We start from the raw sequence: 20588 nt of genomic DNA, 5'->3' as shown, positions 1-20588 counted from the left end.
CGGTTGGATTACTTTGAATTACGTGTAAAATTGTAAAAATATTTGTTTCAACTACTCTTATTAAACCTCTTCCAATTTGACAAATTTTCGAAACTATCGCTCCTGCTAATTATTATGCTTGCATACCGCCAAGTTTGTAAATTTTTGATCAGCAATTGCATTACTTACATTGAATGAACGCATCTCTTAGTTTACAACAATTCATACATTTTTTTTGACAGTCGCCATACGTAGTGTTTTATTGTACACAATTTCTTAAAGCTATGCCTCAGCTAAAGTTCTTTTCTGTTATTTCAAACTTAACTTTGCGAAGTAATAAAGTTATACTATCCACAAATTTTTGGATGACTGATCCAAATAGGAAGGACAACAAAAATCAACGCATGGCATGCAAGAAGAAATCGATGAGAAAATGAGGAATTCCTGTATTAATGGAAATATGAGGATCATGTTATGTGAAATGGCAAACGAATCAAACGCTCATTGAAGGTAAGAGATAAGAGAGACATTATCCACGAAAACTAGAACGAGTTGGAGTACTGTGTTGTAGCCATTGGTGATACTTTGAATTATGGTCAAAACAGAAATTGATTAGCAAACTTCTGAACAATATTCAGCAGTATCAGATCACTGAAAACCAACTCCATGCAAAATCACACATTTCGAAAAAACCTACTCCAAGCATCATGAAAAAACTTTATACATTCCCAAACATCGTTTGACAAGAATGCTACCATAAGCATGCCCACGAAGTGGATCCACCTGGAAAGTGTACTACAGTTTAATTTCATAGTGTGTGTGCAAGAGTATAAAAGTTTAATCAGGCATGCATGATTTTATTAGATCTCCACGTATTATAATTCAACGTTGGTTTGATGGATCAGTAGATTTTTATCGCAATTGGAATGAGTACCGCCTAGGGTTTTGGACACCTGAAGGGGAGTTTTGGATTGGGTTAGAGAATAAGCATGAAGTGACTTCATTACTGATTGCTTGCATTAAGTTCATTCAGCAGAATCTCAAAAACAAAGTATACAGTAAGTAATAAGTATACAGAAGAGTTTGAGATAGGAAGTGAATCCAAGATGTACAAGTTGAAAGGGATTCAAATAGCAAAAATAAACATAACCTCAGGGCACCCCATTGTGACACTGAGGAATGATAAACGATATCTTTGGCTGCCGTAGTCAGATACTGTAACTGGATTTTAATAAAAACACAGCATAGATAGAGTATCTCCTATAAAATGCACAGACCATTCACTTATTAGGTAAGAGGATTTGACAATTTGTCTATTCCACCTCGAAGGTGAGAGGACAGTGCTTATTACGTCATCGATACACTACCCTCCAAAATACCTGAAGAACCCAAAATAGGAGCATAAAAACCAAATCCATGTTCGGGTCCTTCAGTGGAATTGTATTAGGTTCACCATAAGTTATAAAACAAAAAACAGATCCAGAATGAAAATTATAGTACCACCTGAATCGTAATCAGTAAGAACATACGGCTTGAATTTATGTAAGTGGCTTATGCCGAACGGTTATGCCGAAGTTTAGCACAGCGTCCCTTAACCAGAACCGATAACAAATATCGTTAGATTGTAATGTAATGAAACATAGTAACAAAGAACGGAAATTGCAAGAAGAAATTTCGTGTTATGCTTCCTTTGTAACATCACATTACTTTTTCTTATCGAATCGACAGCATTTTTGTGGTTTTAATGTCATACACTTTTTCACACCATGAATTAGGAAAAAAGAAAAGTTGGTTTTGATCGATATTCTGAAACAATAATACGATCTCAACAACACCTTTATAAATATATCCTATTTTCACTGGCCACCAGCATAGAAGACGAAAACATCATAGTCAAATTTTTATAAGTAGCTCACTATTGATAATTCGTTCTAGGTCCACGCCGTTGATCATCAGTTCTTAGACCTCTTGCTAAGTTCTAATAATTTAGTTCTTTAACAGATTATATTGCAAGGATTCAAGAAGTTATGAGTACGTTTCGATGAGATGTCGAATTACTGATTTTTTTTAATTGCACATGCTAGCCAGCAAACGAGAAAGTATAGCATACCAAATCGATTATTGTAAATTATAATCAATGATCGTTATAAGTTCGTTTTCAATAAAAAAAATGCACTGAAATTACTGCAGAATGGAAATTTGACAATCATTTAACTTAACGATTTCGTATGCAATGCCAGTCAGCGGCTGGAAAAGTAGTAAGGAAATGTATGGTTTTGTCAAAAGATGCTATGGGATTGCAAAAACGTTAAGTGAAAGCACATCACATGCAAGAAATGAAACATGAAAATCTTCAGGAACACAGAAGAGACATGATAAGCGAGAATGATATGGGATGAATATTTTATTTCCTACAAATTATTGCATAATACGATCGCTTCTACAGCGTCCTATAGGAAGAGAGCGTTCAGTCGAGTATGATTTTAAAATCTTCTAGGAATAATGATAGCCGAATACGAAAATAAACTCCAATTTCAACATGCGGCGATTCGCGGACAAAACGCGAACCGTTGATAAAAAAAATACGAATCACATGCTCCGTGTTTCTATCCCTATCCGACCGTGCGATGGTTAAAAATGCTACATCAATAAATAGTCAATACTGTTGTTCGCTGGAAAACTGTTTGTGCTAGTGAAGCGTTCCGCACCGGGTGGATTGTACGACGCGTTGTGGATGCGGCGATCATGCCCTCATCTTACGCATACACTACGCTCTGTATCCAGTTGATCGTCTTTTGCACATTGTGGTAGATGCCCGGCTGGTGGTCGACGCCACAACCGAACCCGGCACTGGTAATCCCGATCAGCGTGTAGCGCCCTCGATCGTTGATGATCAGTGGACCGCCGGAGTCGCCTGAAATAAGCACCCGGGAAGATATAGTAGGATGTTGGAGGATCTAGCCAACTTCGTCGAATTCTTACCCAAACACGCATCCTGGTGACCGTCGGAATGTCCCGCGCAGAACATTTCGTTGAACAGCTCCACGTTGATCTTCTTGCTTTTGTGCCACCGCAAACACTCTTTTGTACCTTTGGTTTGAGACGAAAAGTTTATGATTGTTAGTCTCACTGGCCAGAAGCAGCAGAACACTTTGACACGCTTACTTATGATAGGAACAGCCGCCGTCCGCAAAATGTTCGTTCCCGTTTGGCCCATGTTGGCGTTGGTCTTGCCCCAGCCTGCTATGATGCCCTTGCGACCAACCAGATCCAGCGGTCGCATCGGCAGGCAGATTGGCAGAATGTGCGACTTATAGCCGGCCGGTCTCGTCAGCTTCAGCAGCGCCAGATCGTACCGGTCGGGCTGCGTCATGCGGAAGATAAACTTCGGATGGACAATCTTCAGCTCGACGCGATGCTTCTCCGCCGGCAGCGGTTCAACGATCTTCCCCGAGTTCTGCGTGTCCAGCTCGCCCAGGTATATGAGGATGTCCTTCAGCCGGGCCTGCTGTATACAGTGGGCAGCCGTCGCGACGAACCGCCGAGAGACCAACACCCCTCCACACTGGTACTCCGCGATTCTGACGTGCGCCTGCCAGGGATACTCCGCAAAGTTCGCCGTCCTGCCTCCAATGATGCGCTTTTGCAGCGTGTTCTGCGATGTCTGCGGGATGCCACACTCACTCTTCAAGAAACGATGAGGAGAGTCAAGCGTGGACTGGGATTTTGTAGAACTCCTTCGCGACTTACCTGCATCAGCTGATCCGAGCGACGGTGGAAGAAACTCTTCTTGTTGGAGAACGCCGGCGGCGGGACGATCACGTTGGGTCGACTAGCCGGTACTATCGGTGGTATTAGGGCCACGGGAACCATCGGACCGGCGTAGGCCACCTTCGGTGCGATGATGGTGTTGGAGAGCTCGTTCTCCGGCACGCAGCATGACATGAGCCACCGGCTTTCGCCGCAACCGGACACATGTCTACCGCCCTCCAGCCAGCAGGAGAACGACAACCGGCAGGCGCGGACCTGGTTCTGATAGACGCACGTATCCGGAAGACCCAGCACGTTGTGTATGATATCTGAGGGCATTTTGAAGCAAACAAGCATAATTATGGGTGATTTTTTATGAAGAATTGGTAGTGTCGAACGGAGATGATGTATCCAAGTCCATCAACTTATTCTTTCATTCAGTCTATAATGAAAACTTCTCCAATCCATCCGAGGAGTACTCAATAGATTTCATTTTTAACACAAACTATTGCAAAACCTCGAAAGATTGATGCGCACTTCTTTTTCATCGTTCACTTTGACTGATTACACAAACAAGCACGTCACCTACCGCGCTAATGCCTCCCCTGGTAACCGACGTTCCTAACCATCATTATCGCCATTTCGAAACATCCCAATGCTTAGCAAAAACCTAACGAAACTACAAAGGAGTGCCGGTACGTGTGCGCAATCTAGTAACCACCGCATCTAGCAATGGGGCGTGAATTGGCAAAACTGAGATCATATTTCGTGGCGGCCGGCTGGACTTTATTAACCTACATGCTATGCTGACCAAGCGAAGCGAGCTGACTATTCGCTGCTATTACTGTTGAACAGAGCCTGATGGCTTCCTGACCCTGGATTTGAGCTGCACTTTTGATTATGTTAATGTTTAAGACATTCCTGCCGAAGTGTCAATCACCGATATACGAGTTAGAAATTTAAAGTACACAAGGTTGAATTGGGAAGAGCCCTAAGAGCGACATTTGATAGCCTCTGAGTCCCCGTCTCGGTCTACTTAACTGACAATACTACCAAACGGGAAGGAAACAAAACGAAAGAACCTTCAACGGTAGTCAGAAGTGGGGTTCGAACCCACGATATTTCACAAGAACCAGAGCTTAAATCTGGCGCCTTAACCACTCGGCCATTCTGACGCACAACACAAAGTACACACATGTAGGTTGTGGTGATGCTGTACTGCACAAAAGATTTCGAAAATCAACGACCGCAATTACTCTCCGGATGACGAATTGACGTTTCATCGTTCGTCTGCCGGTCACACGGTGCAGTCAGCAAAAGAAATCAAAAGCAAAGCTTAAATACCAACCGATTGCCCAAGTGATGGCCGCACCAGCATAATATCAAACTCCACAGCACCACCTTCGGTTGCTTCTTTTTTTTACCCTTAACAGAAATCACTCTTTGTGATCACCGCCATTGGTGAGAATTTATTTTACCCCTCCCAAATACTTACTTGCGTGTACGAGCGTGGAAAAGCAGCCGAACCAAATCAGCAATCCAATCGGGCAGGTTGGGAAATGCCATGAGAGCATCTTCTTCGGTTAGCCGGCCGCCGATTGCGTCGTAATTTCATTCTTCTGGAGCCGCGTGGAAGAGGGACGAGATGGTGGGAGAAAAGATCAAATCATGAATCACGTGTTTGAGCGCTACATCGTGGGAGTTTAGGTATTTTGGGGAGATGGACCTAGTTTGAGCTTATCGAATAACGAGATTTTTCCAGTTATTCCAGCCGATGCTTCGGTTGGTAGGACGGTTCTTCATTATCGTAAAAGTGGGTGACTTTTGGTCAGTAAAAAAGCCTCAATAAAATTCGGGCATAGTTATGCAACTGCCCGGGTGGATTTACATATTTTACCGAATAACACTAAAACCAAACGCTTAAAACCCGTCAACGATCGCCCCAGCATAAATCAGCCCATCACTCAGAAACCGTTAGTCGGTGCCAGACGAGCAGCATTCCCGAACATAAAGTAAAAACCCACGCCACATCTGAGCCACGCAACGACGACGCCCATATCATCAACCGACGGACAGGCATCGTTCGTTTTGTTGGAAGGAATGTTTTTCCTTTTTTGCGCTCTCTCTCCCTCTTTCTCCTCTTCTCCGGTATCTAATTTTGTCTGGCCTTGATGAAGGTCGACGCCGGTTCCGGCGATCGAAAAACCATTTTTCCTGGCCGTTCTTTGCACCCGGGTTTGCGTCGGCGCACGATCTCTTTCGCCCGTGTGTTTTCTTCGGCCTGTTCGTCCATTATCTTTCCCGGTGTACTCGCTCAGCCTCTTTACCTCTTTTCCTAGTTTTCTTCCACCGTGTTTAACGTAAAGGTCAACGAAACGCAGGGATATCACTGATGGACGGTTTAATGATGTTAAGTAGTTGAGATTTGATGGACAGGTTGTTCATGTGCGATTGTTTTACTGTTCGTTGTGCGTTTAAGCGTTTTCACTCATGCAAGGAGTTTATTTAATTTCGTGAGTTAGTTCCATGACACCTTCAACAACAGAGTGCTTTATCATTTCTTTCAAAAACAGTAACCATGATGATGATTCAAGACACTGATTGTTCTTTTCCAACATGCGTAAAATGTGTTGTTTCATGGTTTGAATCACCATCAGTATGTACTGAAAGAAAGGCATTGGATGTTTTTGTGGTACATTGGTGACAACCGTTTATACTTCTTCTTGCACCATATTCTTCATCAAATTGAAATAAATAGAAACATTTCGGAACACCTTGAATTAGAAAATAAATATTAAATGAAATTAGTTTAGTATAAGAATGAAAAACTATTTCTCAATAATTCGATTTGTTAATTAAAAGCAAAATTAAATTTGTTATTAAAAGCGCATAATTCATGTTAAGTACCAATGTTTGCCAATAAACATTTATACTGACAAATATTTTAGGCAAACACTTAAATGGCAAACCACGCGATACAATGAAAATATTCCAAAAGAATAATAAAATTAAATCAAATAAAATGCTAAACAAAATGCTAAAATCCGAAATTCCGCTTTACATAACCTCACTGCATGAGCTTTAGCGGCTTAAGGCCGTTGAACAAAATTCATCGCGAGGCATCGTCATTGGTTTGTTGGCAAAAAAATAAACATTATTTAGACCCACCCACCAAAGAGCAGTAACAAAAGAAGCACATAAAAGACCAGCATACATTGAGATAGATAAATAAATTAGCTGGAAACATACTCTGATGGTCAAATTAATCACCGTTTGTTCAGGTGGTCGGTTGGGTCCTAAGGAGGAGAAGAAGGAGGGCATTAATTGTCTTAAAATATCCTCCAGCATTTCTGTCGGACGAAACCCGAAACCAACCATTCTCCATCCAACAGGTCCGACGTTTTGTTATATTTTAAGAAATGGGGGTGTTCTTTTGGGGGGAACTCCGGTGGCAAAACCGGCGCCAGTAATGAACTCCTAATGAAGTTTCGTTTCAGGGAGGTTATTTTGGATGCTAGAAAGTGATAAAAGGGATACAAGTGCATATCGCCAGAAACAGGGATAGTTTTGAAAGTGACCTTAGTGAAACACTTTGCTTAAAGTCTTCGGCTAAAGGCGTTGTTTACAAACAAATAGCAAGCCGCACAAAATGGCGGAAAGCGGCAGATCCTATCTCTGGATGCTATCAATTAAAGCCTTCGGCTGGAGCGAGTATCGCTGCGCCAAACTCGGCGAGTCGTCTTTTCCTCCCTGCGGGACACGGATCTGCGCGAGGCCATTGACGCACTAATACTTCCTAGCCCCTCGGTTCGCTCCTTCGGGATCCACCACCTTCCGCGCGACCTCCGAAGGCCTCCTCCTCGCCAAACGTGCAGATTATGGTCGCTCCGCAGCGGGTTCCCGAACCGCAGCAAAAACGCACCAAACAGTGCGTCATCGATGCGAGCCTTTCTCCTACGCCTGCGGGTGTTCCATGGTGCACCGCCAGCCGACTCTCCGCCTCCCACCACCGCTCACCAACGCCACAACAACCTGCGCCATCATCATCATCATCAACTTCAGCCGCACACTGCCGCACATGCCGCGTCTCCGGCTGCAGAAAGCTCTCCGCACGGCTTCGATGGTGGGCAGCCGCCTTATTAAACAAATAGATTATCAGCATCGGTTCGCCTCCTCGGATCCTGGCCCGCCTCGGTGCAGCGAGCGAGGAATTAAATTACGGGAAATTAAAGTGGAAGAAATTACAAGCCACGATTGACCTAATCCGTTCGCGGGGCAGTCGACGATCGTGGGAGCGGAGTGGAGATGATGGTCATGATGCATTAGCAAGTCACGACGCCGCACGATCGGAACGTGAACGCTTTGTGCGAATCGTGCGTGATGCGCCTGGATGACGTGCTTCGAATGTCAATCGCGATCGCGACTCTTGGCTACCCTCATGCCACAGATGAACCTCACTCACGCCAGGGCAACGACACCCCGAATGTAACTCCTTCGTTCTGGCACGTGGGATCGTTAAAAAGAACGGTTTCTTAACCTCATTCTTCGCCGGGTGGTGAATAAATTATGCGCGGAGGTACCCACGCCAACCACTTCACATGTCAATCGAGGGAAGAGAAAACACAAAACCCCGACAGATTTTTGCCACAAAATAACGCTCGGGGGGGGCATTTTAGTCAGTGCTAAGAATGGAATGGAACCATTAGACCAGAACTTGTGGCAGTAAATTATCAAAAACAACCCCTACTGTTAACGTTGCCTTTGGAAGTGTCATAAATGGAGCCTTAAATCGCAGAAAATATTGTTTTGACCATCATCAAAGCAATTTGCACGCTGGTTCGAATCGGTGCGAAAAATTAACTGTTTTGGGCTGTAGCTAAATTATGCGAACGGTCTTTCCTTTTTGGCTGCAAATTTGTGAGCATTTTGATTGGACTTTATTTGGGTGGTTATAAAATTATGATAATTTGGTGGAACCTGTTGATCACAGGAGAGTATTAAATAAATGAGCTTTAAGAGCAGTCCAGCAACGCCATTTCACAATCTATTGCAACACGTTACCGTCTAGTTTGTCCAATAAACTATTTAAATATTGCAGAACTACTTGCTTTATTTTTAACTACTTTTAAAAGGACTTTTCCTCAAATTAATATTGTCACTTTGAACATGTTATCCTTTATTTCCAGTTCGATTTTGTGTTATTCAAATGATGTGAAAATAAGGCATATTTAAACTTTGATAACGAAAACATTTGATATCAATTGATTTAATAATATCATCAGTTGAATAGTGGTGGTAGCAACAATGTTGTCGGTATTGATTATGTTGTAGCCAAGTACGAAAAGCCTTTCAAATTATATATTTTGTATCAACAATAATGTAGTTTTATAGCATGTTCTGTTCCTCTAGGCTGATCTACTCTTATTCATGTTTGATTTATTGCTTTCAGGCTTTGGACTCTTTTGGCTTTAAAAGTCCTTGGTGTTATACTATAGTAGTATGAAGCTTGTGTTTAAGTTCAAATTAGCATTACCTTATACTTAAATATATTTTATACTATTAATTCATTGGAGTCACAATGGAATTCTTATAATTAAATATGTGAGCCTAACAAGTGAGGTTTTGTTTTGCTCAAAAGTTCACTACTGTTTTGTAAATCTCCCTCTCTTATAATCTGTTTGCAATATGAATGTAAAGCGCGCTGTAAAATTAAAGATAACTTTTGCTTTTAATTGTGATGAATTTTTATAATGAGTATCAAACAAAGAAAGGTTACTTTGAACGCAGCGAAATTTCTTAATCTTCATCGATCGCCTCCTGCTGGGGAAAGTGTCGAAAGATTCCGTCGATAAGAAAATAAATTCCAAACACCTCACCCTCACCCTCCACCGGTGTGCAATCGCAGCCGTTCGATTTACTCATCCGCCATGCATTATGCTCCATATTCAAATTGATCGAAACGCACGCGGGTAAAACAATCGAAAACAATGTGCCAACGAACCCCGCGAACACTTTCGCCCGCCAGCAAAGCAAAACAACGGCAGCAAAAACGGGCGCAACCCCGTCACGGCCGTCCACAATAAATCAGCCGAAAGGCGTCGGCAAACTGATAACCGTACCGAAAAATACTGCATCCGTCGGCGTTGCGCGTGCGGCACAATGTCAATGCACTTCTCGTTTCGGTTTCCCTTTTTGATTTTCGGCACCTTGGCGTCTTACCCCTCCAACGTCTTTTGTGCCATAAATGTACACGTGTGTGTGTGTGTGTGGTGTGCCAGGTTGAAAATGGCGCTTCGAAACCTTGAATCCCCCTTTTGCCATCTTTGGTGGCCGAATGCGTTCCATTTTTGTGGCCCGAGATTAGTGTTTTACTGCCTCGGCCGCCGCTTTCCTTCTGCAAATTATGCACGAAAGCGATAAATTGAGGAAAAACACGGCGCACGCCCGCGTACACCATTTTCGCTCCGCGACTTTAATGGTCCGTCCTGGCGAAACATCCCGGCTCGGCATGGCTCGACACGAACGACAAAAGAAAGAAAGAAATAAAGAAAGTATGGACGCGCAGGCGGGCGGACGAATGCAAATGACCGGGAAAAATGGCCCCACCGGTACGCTTTGTTTCGCGGGGGAGATTTTCCTCTCCGGGCGGTACGATCACCGTACGATCCCGGGTGTCCGGTAGTTTGCCGTTTTTCCAAACCACCCATTGTGTTTCCCCCCCCCCCCCCCTCGGCATTGTGTTCGCGTGCGTCCAGCGGCGCATGTGACACGGGGATTAATCTCTTTCGGTAACAAACGGTTCAGCTGGCCAAAGCGTCCGAACCTGTTATGCTGCGGCATATGCATGAGGTTCCCAGGCAGAATGTGTGTGGGAAACTCCGTGCCGTTGCCACATTCACCTCACGTTTGGCGAAAAACAAATGCAACCGACCTGCCTGATGCTGCTCCCTGGTGGAGGGAAAATGTGCCAAATTTATTGCGCGATGCGTTGCAATGGAACAATCGGGTGGAAAAACAAAAAAATCCAGGCCGAGACCGTGGGGTGGACGGTGGCGAATTGTGCTCGCTCTCAGCATGGCAAAAGTTCATTACGTCAAACCTTTTTTTTTTCCTCGCCCACCGTACACGGGCGAGTTCGCGGATTCGCCAAGCTTTTGGGATATGGGAATTTTCTGTTTACTCCATCTTGCATTTGTTTCTTTTTGGGGGTTTCAAACCAGCTCTGGGTTGCAACACGTTCGGGAAAAAAGGCGGCCACGTTTAAATGAACTGTACTTGGCCCGTACTGTACTGTGCGCTGTGTGTGTGTTGTATGCATTCGTTCTTTGCGGAACATCTTTCGGACGCCAAACCAAGGGCTGCCCGTGGTTGGGTTTTTCTCGCTTCTGGTCTCGTTTTTCCACGTCCTACAGAACTCATACGCTCGCTCGTTCGTGCGTGTATCCAAACAAACCCCCGTAAGCGCTGTCATGCGAATCTGGCCTGGATTCTCACCCATTTCTGGCGCCCCCCCCCCCTCCCCCCCCAGCGGCCGGTTTCCTTGTTGGCCTGCTTCCGGGGAAGCTTTTGGAAAGCAAAGCAATCGCAAAAGGAAAAACGAAAAACTTCCCGAAACGGAACCGGTGGAGACGATGAAACGAGGAGCCCGAAACTACACTCCGCGCACACATTCACACGGCAGGAAAAGGAAAAAGAACCCCCGTGTGTACACCAGACGCCGGGAGTCTCCTCGGGGTCCATGATTTATGAGAACCCATAACGCCGGAACCGGTTGGAATTAATTCTTGCGTTTTGTTTCCGTTCGAGCTTCGTTTTCGGGACCGGCTCGGGACCATCTGATTGAAAACGGTGTTTGCCTTAGGATCTGCCTCGGTTTCTATGTTTGTTTTGGAGTTGGAAAGCCTTAAACAAATGCCAGCTGATGCTGATAGAAACGTCTCACTGGTTCAGCTCGGTTCGCTTTGTCTCCCGCTTGAATTAGGAACCGGTGTTCCCCGCGTGAAAGGGATGCGCCTGTGCGCTTGGGTTTCGAGCTCGGCATGCAATGTTGGAGCTCGCACTGGAGCATAACACGGAGGCGATCGTGATCAGCAGCGTACCGTGCGCGCGCGCACTCGGCCGATCGACGTTTAATCCACTTTTAATTAGAATAAGTAACTGGTTCACGGGCATGGTTCCATTTTTCACGGGCCCGAGCAGACTCCCGGCAAACAGCCACGGTCCGGGAGGGGGGGGTGGTTTGCACCCGTTGTTTTTTTTGTTTGCTGTTCGTTTTCGTTTTCCCTCCCCCGATTGCTGTCCCGATCGAGCGCATCGATCGTTGCGGATCGAAGACCGGAGAAAGCACGACGAAAAATCGGAGCAGCGACCAGGTTTCGAACTGTGGCGGAGGAATTGGACCGAGGAGGAGGGAAAGGGGAAGAGGGGTGTGGACTTTGGGGGATCGCACCTTCTCAGGGCACCGTCTGCACTCCGGGCCGGAGGTCCATCGGGACGGCAATCGATTGACGCACGCGCACGCCCTGGCGTCGGGGCGGAAAATTCACACCGAACTTTTCGCCAGCCTCCTCCGTCTCCTCCTCCGATTTGCCCGGCAGCTCACTTCAACTCCACTTCACTCCACACACTGCACTCCACACAGACGCCGGGGTGACGAGAAGGCGCGAGACACTTTAGGCACGCTTTCCAGCGCAGGCCCGGCCCAGCGGAAGACTGGCCGCCTTTTTTTTTCCTCCCCGTCGGTTTTTAGTCGGTTTTCTAGGACTCCGGGAGCGGGCGCAAGCCAAGGAGAAAACCGGTTGGTCCGGGAAGGGAAGAAACTAGGTGGGCCCCCGGGTACGGGCTGGGTGATGCCGATCGATCGAGAACGCCGAACCGAACGGGCCGCGATGTTGTGGCAGACTGAAGAAGTGTTCCAAATGCCGACCCGGAATGCCTTCCCAAAGCGCAAGAAACTCGGCTCGGCACGCGGTGGACGCGATCGCATGAAACGCATGCAGCCGGCGGGGGCAGGCAGCCGTGAAGCAACAGCGGGTCTAAATCTCCCTAGAGGCAGCCCCGCGAGCCAAGATGGTTGGATCGCTCGAATGGCGTGGGAAAAAGGAAATAAAAAAAAGGCGTCAACTCTCTTATCTGTGGCTTTTTGTGCTGTTTGGCTTTGTTGGTTATCTCCAAATGGTCTGCACCATATGCTAGCTAACCTAGGGGTTCACATCCGGTCTGTGACCTCGTGTTTACTGATACGGCAGTCGGAATTCAACAAACCGATAGACGTTCAGTGGAATAGTTGTTTCTTAGTTCGCATCGAATCTAAATTCGAATCAAATGAAGTGACATAACATGTTTTCGATCACATAAAAAGCTGGAAACGATGATGTAATACTATTTGAATTAAGCTGGTGTCAGTGCTTTACCGCGTCAGGTTTTGACAGGCAAAAAGTTTATCAGTCAACAAAGTTTGCCTTTCTAAACTCGGAGTCGTGGTTTTTATCTAGAAAAAATAAACAAATTCATTTAATCTTCTTAGAATTTGAAAAATTACAGAAACATTGGCGGACCTGACATCCGATAAAATATCGTTCGACAAAGCACTAAAACCAGCATTATAAAAGCCGCATCAAATTGTGATGCGTTTTATGTTGACATAAGACAACCTTGTTGTTTTGCTTGATTTTATTATATCAAATAAAAATAACATACAAACCCACATAACACATATGCATGTAAATCGAATATCAACTTGAAATAATCGTACTTCTATGCAATATGATTGAATCATAAACGATGCAAAAATAATCCCTATACGTACAAAAGTGGAGGCGCTAACCGTACATTGTTCAAAATGTATATGTTTAGTCGTATATTTTCTAAGTCGGCATCATATACGACTTACGATATACATTAGCCGTACATTGCTCGTTCATCTATACGCATGCATAAAGAAAATCGTATTACATTCATAATCGGCATCATATGCAACAAAGAATATACATTGCTCGTACATTGTCTATGCATAATGCGATTCCGATTCGAAATATACTAATATGAGATTCAATTTACTCAACTTAATACGACTTCGTGTTGTGTGGGAAGTGACCCACAGACGATAGTATTCTTCATAAAAATTCATTTCCGAATTACTTTCTAAAGATTTTTGCTCGCATGCATAATGAAACTAACAATATTACTCAACCTCTTTCCTCTTGATTTAGTCCACTATATTAATTTATTCGAAACATTCAAGTATTTGAGCTAAGAAGGTAATACCTATAAAATTATATAGAAATATAAAAGCTGTTTCAAATCAATCTTTTGACTGCATTATAATACTTTTACTTGTTTTTTATATGATGGATCTGCTCAAACCTTAACCCAAAAGATAGAAATATATCCCCTATCGTATAATTGGCTTCTTTGTGAAAAGATAGAGTAAAGCTTCATTAAACTTGACAACACTTTTTCCGATTACTGTTAATTTGCCTGATTTGATTCATTTTTAAACTTAGTTAAACTGTCTAACTGACAGTCTGTCTATCTGTCTCTTTCTCCTAGTTTGATTCCTTACGTGTAATGCATTGATTCCAAGATCAAAATGGAGAACGCGACTTTTCTTCCGACGGTAAAATAAAGCTCACTCTCCATGTTAGATGGGGAGGCGCTTCCTATGCCGCCAGGTGAATAGCAGCAAAGCGTGCTCCATCGCATCGTCGATCAGCTGAAAACTTGTTAAAAATTAAGAAGGGGAGGGAGAAAAATGGCGCACGTACGTGCGCGGCGCGGCGCGTGAACGAAGACGAGAGTGACGGCCAGAGCGGGAGGACAGCGTCTCGGGGCCGTAGAACCGGACCGGAAGAGGGCGAAAGAAGGAAGCGCAAAGCGGTGGGCTAGAGAGTGAAACGAGCGGAGCAAAAAAGCAGGCCGACTGCAAGACGGTCGCGCGGTGTCACTGGCTGCTGGCGTCAACCCGGGAGGGCGGCATAAGGCGCAACAGGAACATGAATCACAGAATAATCCAACCCAAACAACGCGCTAGGGGAAAGGGGAAGGAGGGACAGAAGGACTGGCGTGGAGGAAGTCGAGTCAAATGAGAACGACGGGAAAAAGGGAAACAACATAACTGTACACGATTCCGCAGGTGTATTGCAAAAAACATGAAGAAAGAAAATGGAGGAAGAAAGGAACGCGTGCCATCGATCGAGGATTTTTCCTGCCCGATCGTGACGGCTCACGCCCTTACGCTCGATGCTAAATCCCACTCCAGCATATGCTCTAACCGTGGCGATCAAAGATAGTAAACTATCTACAACCCAACCGGGGACACATTTGCGAATGCTTAACGGTTTAAGACCGAGTCCCCGAGCAGAAACGGGGAACCAATGGCGTTGCGATCGACAAGATTTCCGGCTCGTTTAGCGGCGATCACGAAAATTGAGGGAAACGATAGCCTTCGGCGATCGATGGATCGCGAAAAACGGTCGAAATAGATTCCATATTTCATTCCATTTCCGACCGAAGGAGGGGGGGGGCGGGTTGCACATGTGCCTGCCTGGTCTTTGGGTTGTTCCCACGGGCACTTCCACCCTTCTACACCCTGTTCTCCCGGCTCGGGGGAGCCGGCGCGAAACAGGTGCCCCCTCGGCGAAGGCACGGAGAGGTTAGTGGCTTATTGGGTTAAGCAGCCGGAACGGGAATGAGTGGTCTGCGCCGCCGGGAGGGGGTGGTGCGCGCGGATAAGTGGATACATTATTTCCATTCCAGGAGATTAAATTTTTGATATGCAAATGGAGCTGGTTTGAGAACAATGCGAGAGCATTAATCAGGATGCTGGCTGCAACGGGAGTTCGGTATCTTTCAGCTTACACATCAGTTAAACCGATCGGTGGAAGCGTTCTCTGCTTTGTAAAATTCAAAACAGTGCAGAAAACGAGTTGTGCGTATGAAAAATGTAGAGCGATTTAATCTAATGACTATGATTCGATTAAAATTACCTTTGGATAATTTTCACATTTAAAATAAACTGTATTTAAACAACATCTTTTTCTTATCATCTTATTTAGCTTGAAGTATCTTTTCTTGTTGGCTTCTGGAGACCCAACTTTCCTTCTCCGGCAGCGGTAGCTGATTTAGAATATCCCGCTGCTTTATACCTGTTACCAAGCCTACTTGATTGAATATTGTAACATTTTGCACAATTAGGTTCCTTATGGTTTTAGTTTTTAGATATGTTTTCTTTAGCTTATTTTCGATCAACATAAGGAAGTCATTTTTCTACTTCTTAGGTAGACGGAAGTGACATAATTTAATTTGGGGATCTTTTTAATTTTTGAAATCAAACATTACAGTGATACTATTGCTAATCCAATATAATTTCTTCATACAAATAACATAAATATTCCATTACAGTGCCTTATTTCATTATTTTGCTAAAACAAAAGATAGATAACACTACTGGATAACTTTTAAACACTAATCACATTTAAAATCGTACTGTTACTTGATCATGAATTCCGCACATGATTGCCTTGGAGACCTAACAACTCATATATACATGCAGGTAACATGTGAAATATCAGTAAATATAAAGGTCACAGTCTATGAAGGACTAGAACAGTTCAATCACAAAAAAGTAGAATCTTATATTTCATATTAATTCCAACTTTAAACAAGAAATAGGTAATGAAACAAGGTGCGTTATCCATATTATTTTGAGTAACTCTTTATGAGTTAGAAACTAGACCAGCACACGAATAGATTATAGTCTAAATCCCCAAACTTATGTAGTCTTTCATTGTTCGGTCAATCACATAAGCACAAACATTTGTTGTGTGTTCAGTTCGTATTTATTGGAATTGGTTTGTTTGCATAAAAATCTCGACAGAATATTCGTTAAAGTATCATAAATTTTCCTTCTGTTATACTTCCTATATCATCTTCAAATTATCCTTTCTCCAGTGCTTTCCTCCAACGTACTCCTCTACATTCGTATACGGATATAATTAAACATGAAAGCATTAGGTCCTGCAAACATGCGCTCAATAATAATCCCACTTTCCCTTCGACATTCAATTGCGCGAAAAAAGGTGTGATCGGCACGATAGCCTCCGCTCCCGCGGACATGCTCGATACGCCCGGCCGATGACAGCCACGTGCTGATGGCGGCAACATTGTTGCCACCGATCGAGACCCTAGTCTCGGCCCCAGCCAAATGTGAAGCAATTCCGTCCGGAGTCCGGAGGAGCCCTCCTTCGACGGCAGGCGTTTTCCCGCTGGATGGATGAGTGATGGCTTTATAATGGAAGCAAAAGGAAGCAGCATCCTTCTGCTCGTTAATAGCGTCCGAGAGTCGGACGCTCGAGTGTCAAGTCGAAACGGACAGTTGACATTCATTACTACCCTGATTATTATTATCCCGCGTGCAGCATCAGCAGCACCTTCATCATCATCATCATCATCGGCATCGTCAGGCTCTGCGTCAGCCGCCGTGTGGTAGCAGTTGATACATAATTTATGATCAAAACCCTCCCACTAGCGCCGACTTTGTGCGGGCCGGTAGCAGCCTGGCCATGGGCGCTTTTGACGGTCGAATGTAAGGCTTTTTCGCCGTGCGTTTTGCTGAACCAACCCGAGCCACCAGTTGATTGCAATGAACAGGGGAGGATTTGTTGATTTATAGCCGACGCGTCGGGGAGGCGATTTGAAAATGGAAACAATTTCTCAATTTCTTCCCCCTTCACCGGGCACCCCCTCTCCGTTGGTTTGCGTTGCCTGCCCTTTCGGGAGGATGGGAGAGTTGTCGTGACGTCACCTTTCAGGAACCCCACACTCACGCCGAGGTCAAAGGGAGACTGGCACATCGGAACGGCCAGACAGACATCGTACTTACATCACACACACACACACACACACACACACACACACATACAATACCTGTGCGGGCCCCTACGGAAAGCCTCCCGAAAGCGTCGGGAGGTCGTCGCGGGATCACAACATCGCGGTGCCAAGATCCGGTTCCTTTCTCCGGCGAGGCTTTCGCCGTGCACGGGTGCACGGGTTAATCAACGCTCGGGATCCTTTTGGCCCTCGCCACCTTTACCGACGGGGCTTGGAGGGGGGAAGGCCGAATGAGGCCGCTGCGAACACTGAAAGCCATCCGTGGATAATCGCTTTTTACAATTTCGAGCCACAAAGCACCAAGTCGGGTGCGTCGACATTTGATCGACGGACAACGGCAAATTATCGTGCCCATAAACCAACGGTTTTGCGTTCCGTTTGGCGCGGGATGGCGAGTGGAAGGGACGGGGCGAGCCGGATGCGTGCCCTGGCCTCTTCCCCGGCCAAGGCAAAAGGGCCATTTCATCCGCGGTCGCCTTTCCCCCGCTTGTTGCTTGTCCCGTTTCGTTCAAATTGAGCAATAAACTCACAAGGTCGATTTTCGCCAGCCTCGCAAGGTTGTAATCAAATCCGTTCCGTAAAAATTCATCAACCCAAGTTGGGTTATTTCCATCGTTTTTCTTTTTTTTTTTTTTTTTGGACAGGGAAACTTTGCTCGATCACCCGAAAATGGGAACGATGGCTCTCTCGCGAGGTGGCAGAGTGTTTTTCGAACCCAGTTTTCCCATCGCCCCCAATTTTTTCGTCCATCGATCGAACCCCTATTGATAGCGTTCCGTAAAGTGGGCGAGCTTTGGAGTGTGTGTTTCCCGCGTATCGAGAATGCCGCGACCGGGAGATGATTTGATGTTGCGTCGGGTTTCGGGGAGAGTACGAGCAGCTGATTGTTTGGCATTTGGTTGCCTTTTTTTTCTTGGTCTGCCCTCGGCAACTTCGTCAGCAGCGTCGTAGTAAAAGATGATTTAAAATAATTAGGCCAACGAGGGCATGTGTATAAACACGTAAGTCCGGTTGCGAAAAGTTTTTACGACTGACCGAATCGGAGCCGCACTACACATCCGGCTTGCGGTGGTGGGGATGGAGGGGGGAAAGGGGCGATTGGGAGGAGGCTTATGTTTATGGACCCCAATTAAGGGGAAAAGTGGTTACGACAGTGACTAGCTGCTGCGTTCTTGGGTCAAAGTCATGAAGCTTTAATGCATAACTGGTATCGAATTTTCACAAAAAGGTATTAAAGTAACTGGCAAAAATTATAAACTGGCATTTATTTGTATGTCAACATTAAGCATCAGCTGAAAAACGGTACGTTGGTTTGGGATTAAAAAAAAACAGGACTTTAGCATCCGGATACATGAGGATAAACCAGCCAATAACAATGGAAAACTTTGAAAACGAGTTTTCGTTTTAAATATTTTCGATAGATGATTCTTTACAAATAAAGACATTTTTGTTATCAATCTAGTTTAGGTTTGCTAGATTTTTTTTCATTGCAAAATTACATTTTGTTGAACATTACAGTTATAAAAAAAAAAAAAAACAGAACGCTCGTCGAATGCCAAACAAGTTATAAATCAATAAAAGTATGATGTGGTTAAACCAAACCATTATAAGCTTATTTATAAGAACTTTACTGTGCTGTTGTGCATCATATTCACAGATGTGAGATCAACACTTCAAATTGAGGGTGTGTGGTTGAAATACAGATCCAAATTTGTAATACTTCAATTCGGGTTGATGTTCTTTCAAACTTTTTAACCTTGATGTTCTTTTCAATCGTATAGGCTGCCATCTTTCTGTAGGGCAAAACAACATATAAGTAGGGTATTTCAATTATTTTGTCCAATTTATACTATCGCAATTTGGTTTTTTTTCCACGAGTTTGGGGATTTGAAAAGCGAACACGTTTTCAAGATTGAAATGATTTTCTCCGTAGATAGCACCCTGAAAAATAAAATCAAATACTTGCAGATATGTAGTTTCGGCTTGCCTACATTTCGGCGTTTCGGCTGTACAGTTCCTTTCCCGGTAATTCAATAATGTTAATAATTTCTTTCAATGTTGCTTTCCGTTTATGAATAATGTATGTAGAGAGAAGAACAAAGTTAAAATTAGGTAAATTATCTAAAAACGTAATTTTATGAACTTGCGTAGGCGTTTATTTTCTCCCGAAAATCAAAATGGAAATGAAAATAACTGGTAGTAGTTCTGTCAGGATACATCGTTTTTTTTTATTGTTAATATTATTTGCGATTCTGACGAGGTTTCGTTGGAGAAGCAAAAAACACTTTTCAGTAGCTATCTAAAAACAAACATTGCCATCGAGTCCTTTAAAAATATTGCTCCACTCAACGGCCCAGCGAGTAAAACGTGCAAACCGTTCGCCACCCGCTCCGCTTACTGCCATTTTACAGTGACTCGGGAGCTTTTTGTCGTTTTTTTTTCTCGCTCACGAGTTTCATTCGCATAACTTTACATATATTCCTACGGCGTTCTGTTCGTTCGGCTGGTGTGTAAGTATAAAAAAAACAACAACAAACTGAGCTTACTTCTCTTTCACCTGGTAACATTAGCTTTACATAAAATATCATTAGCGTTTCTAGCTCGTTCTTGCTCGTACCGGATTTTTCGTTATTGACCCGAAAATATATTCAACATTTTTGTGTTTTGTGTAAAAAACAAACCTCGTGCATTATGTATATCTTCCTTCCATGCCGCTGGCGAACTTGCCGATGTTCTTACCCGAGCATGAAAACGTGAAAAACTTTCGGTTTGTCTCCATCCGAAACACGCCATCGCAGTGTAACTTTTTTTTTCGCGTTACTGTTTTTCCTTCTTTTCGTAAGACTTCCGGCGGAATAAAAATAATATTTACAATACGCAGCAGCGTTCGAAGTTGCTGGAGCGTTGAAGTAATTGTCGTAGAGCGCGGCGGGAATATATTTATAACTTTGTATAAGTGCGTACACATC

At 44.3% G+C, this 20588-nt stretch overlaps 1 protein-coding gene and 1 non-coding gene across 2 annotated transcripts; both read right to left on the bottom strand.

Annotated features, from left to right (window-relative positions):
* Positions 1-2735: 2735 nt before the first annotated feature.
* LOC131293277 (serine proteinase stubble) lies at positions 2736-4068 on the bottom strand. The gene is made up of 4 exons (XM_058321358.1): positions 3730-4068; positions 3145-3664; positions 2962-3069; positions 2736-2893 (listed from the first exon to the last, which is right to left on the bottom strand). The coding sequence occupies exons 1-4, from the start codon at positions 4066-4068 to the stop codon at positions 2736-2738; spliced, it is 1125 nt and encodes a 374-aa protein (XP_058177341.1).
* A 753-nt stretch (positions 4069-4821) lies between these two features.
* Trnal-uaa (transfer RNA leucine (anticodon UAA)) lies at positions 4822-4904 on the bottom strand. The gene has a single exon. It is a non-coding gene; the product is annotated as a tRNA-Leu (tRNA).
* Positions 4905-20588: the final 15684 nt, after the last annotated feature.

This window comes from Anopheles ziemanni, chromosome 2 (genome assembly GCF_943734765.1).
Source record: "Anopheles ziemanni chromosome 2, idAnoZiCoDA_A2_x.2, whole genome shotgun sequence".
In the NCBI taxonomy this organism is placed as follows: Eukaryota; Metazoa; Arthropoda; class Insecta; order Diptera; family Culicidae; genus Anopheles; species Anopheles ziemanni.
This window is presented reverse-complemented; position numbering and strand designations above follow the sequence as displayed.

What these genes read in the sequence shown, in the direction of transcription:
- LOC131293277 (XM_058321358.1), bottom strand. Translation starts at nt 4,068, where the DNA reads ATGCCCTCAGATATCATACACAACGTGCTGGGTCTTCCGGATACGTGC. An exon ending in GCTCGGATCAGCTGATGCAG is followed by an intron (nt 3,665 to 3,729) that starts GTAAGTCGCGAA and finishes CGTTTCTTGAAG; the next exon opens with AGTGAGTGTGGCATCCCGCA. An exon ending in TCACCAGGATGCGTGTTTGG is followed by an intron (nt 2,894 to 2,961) that starts GTAAGAATTCGA and finishes TGCTTATTTCAG; the next exon opens with GCGACTCCGGCGGTCCACTG.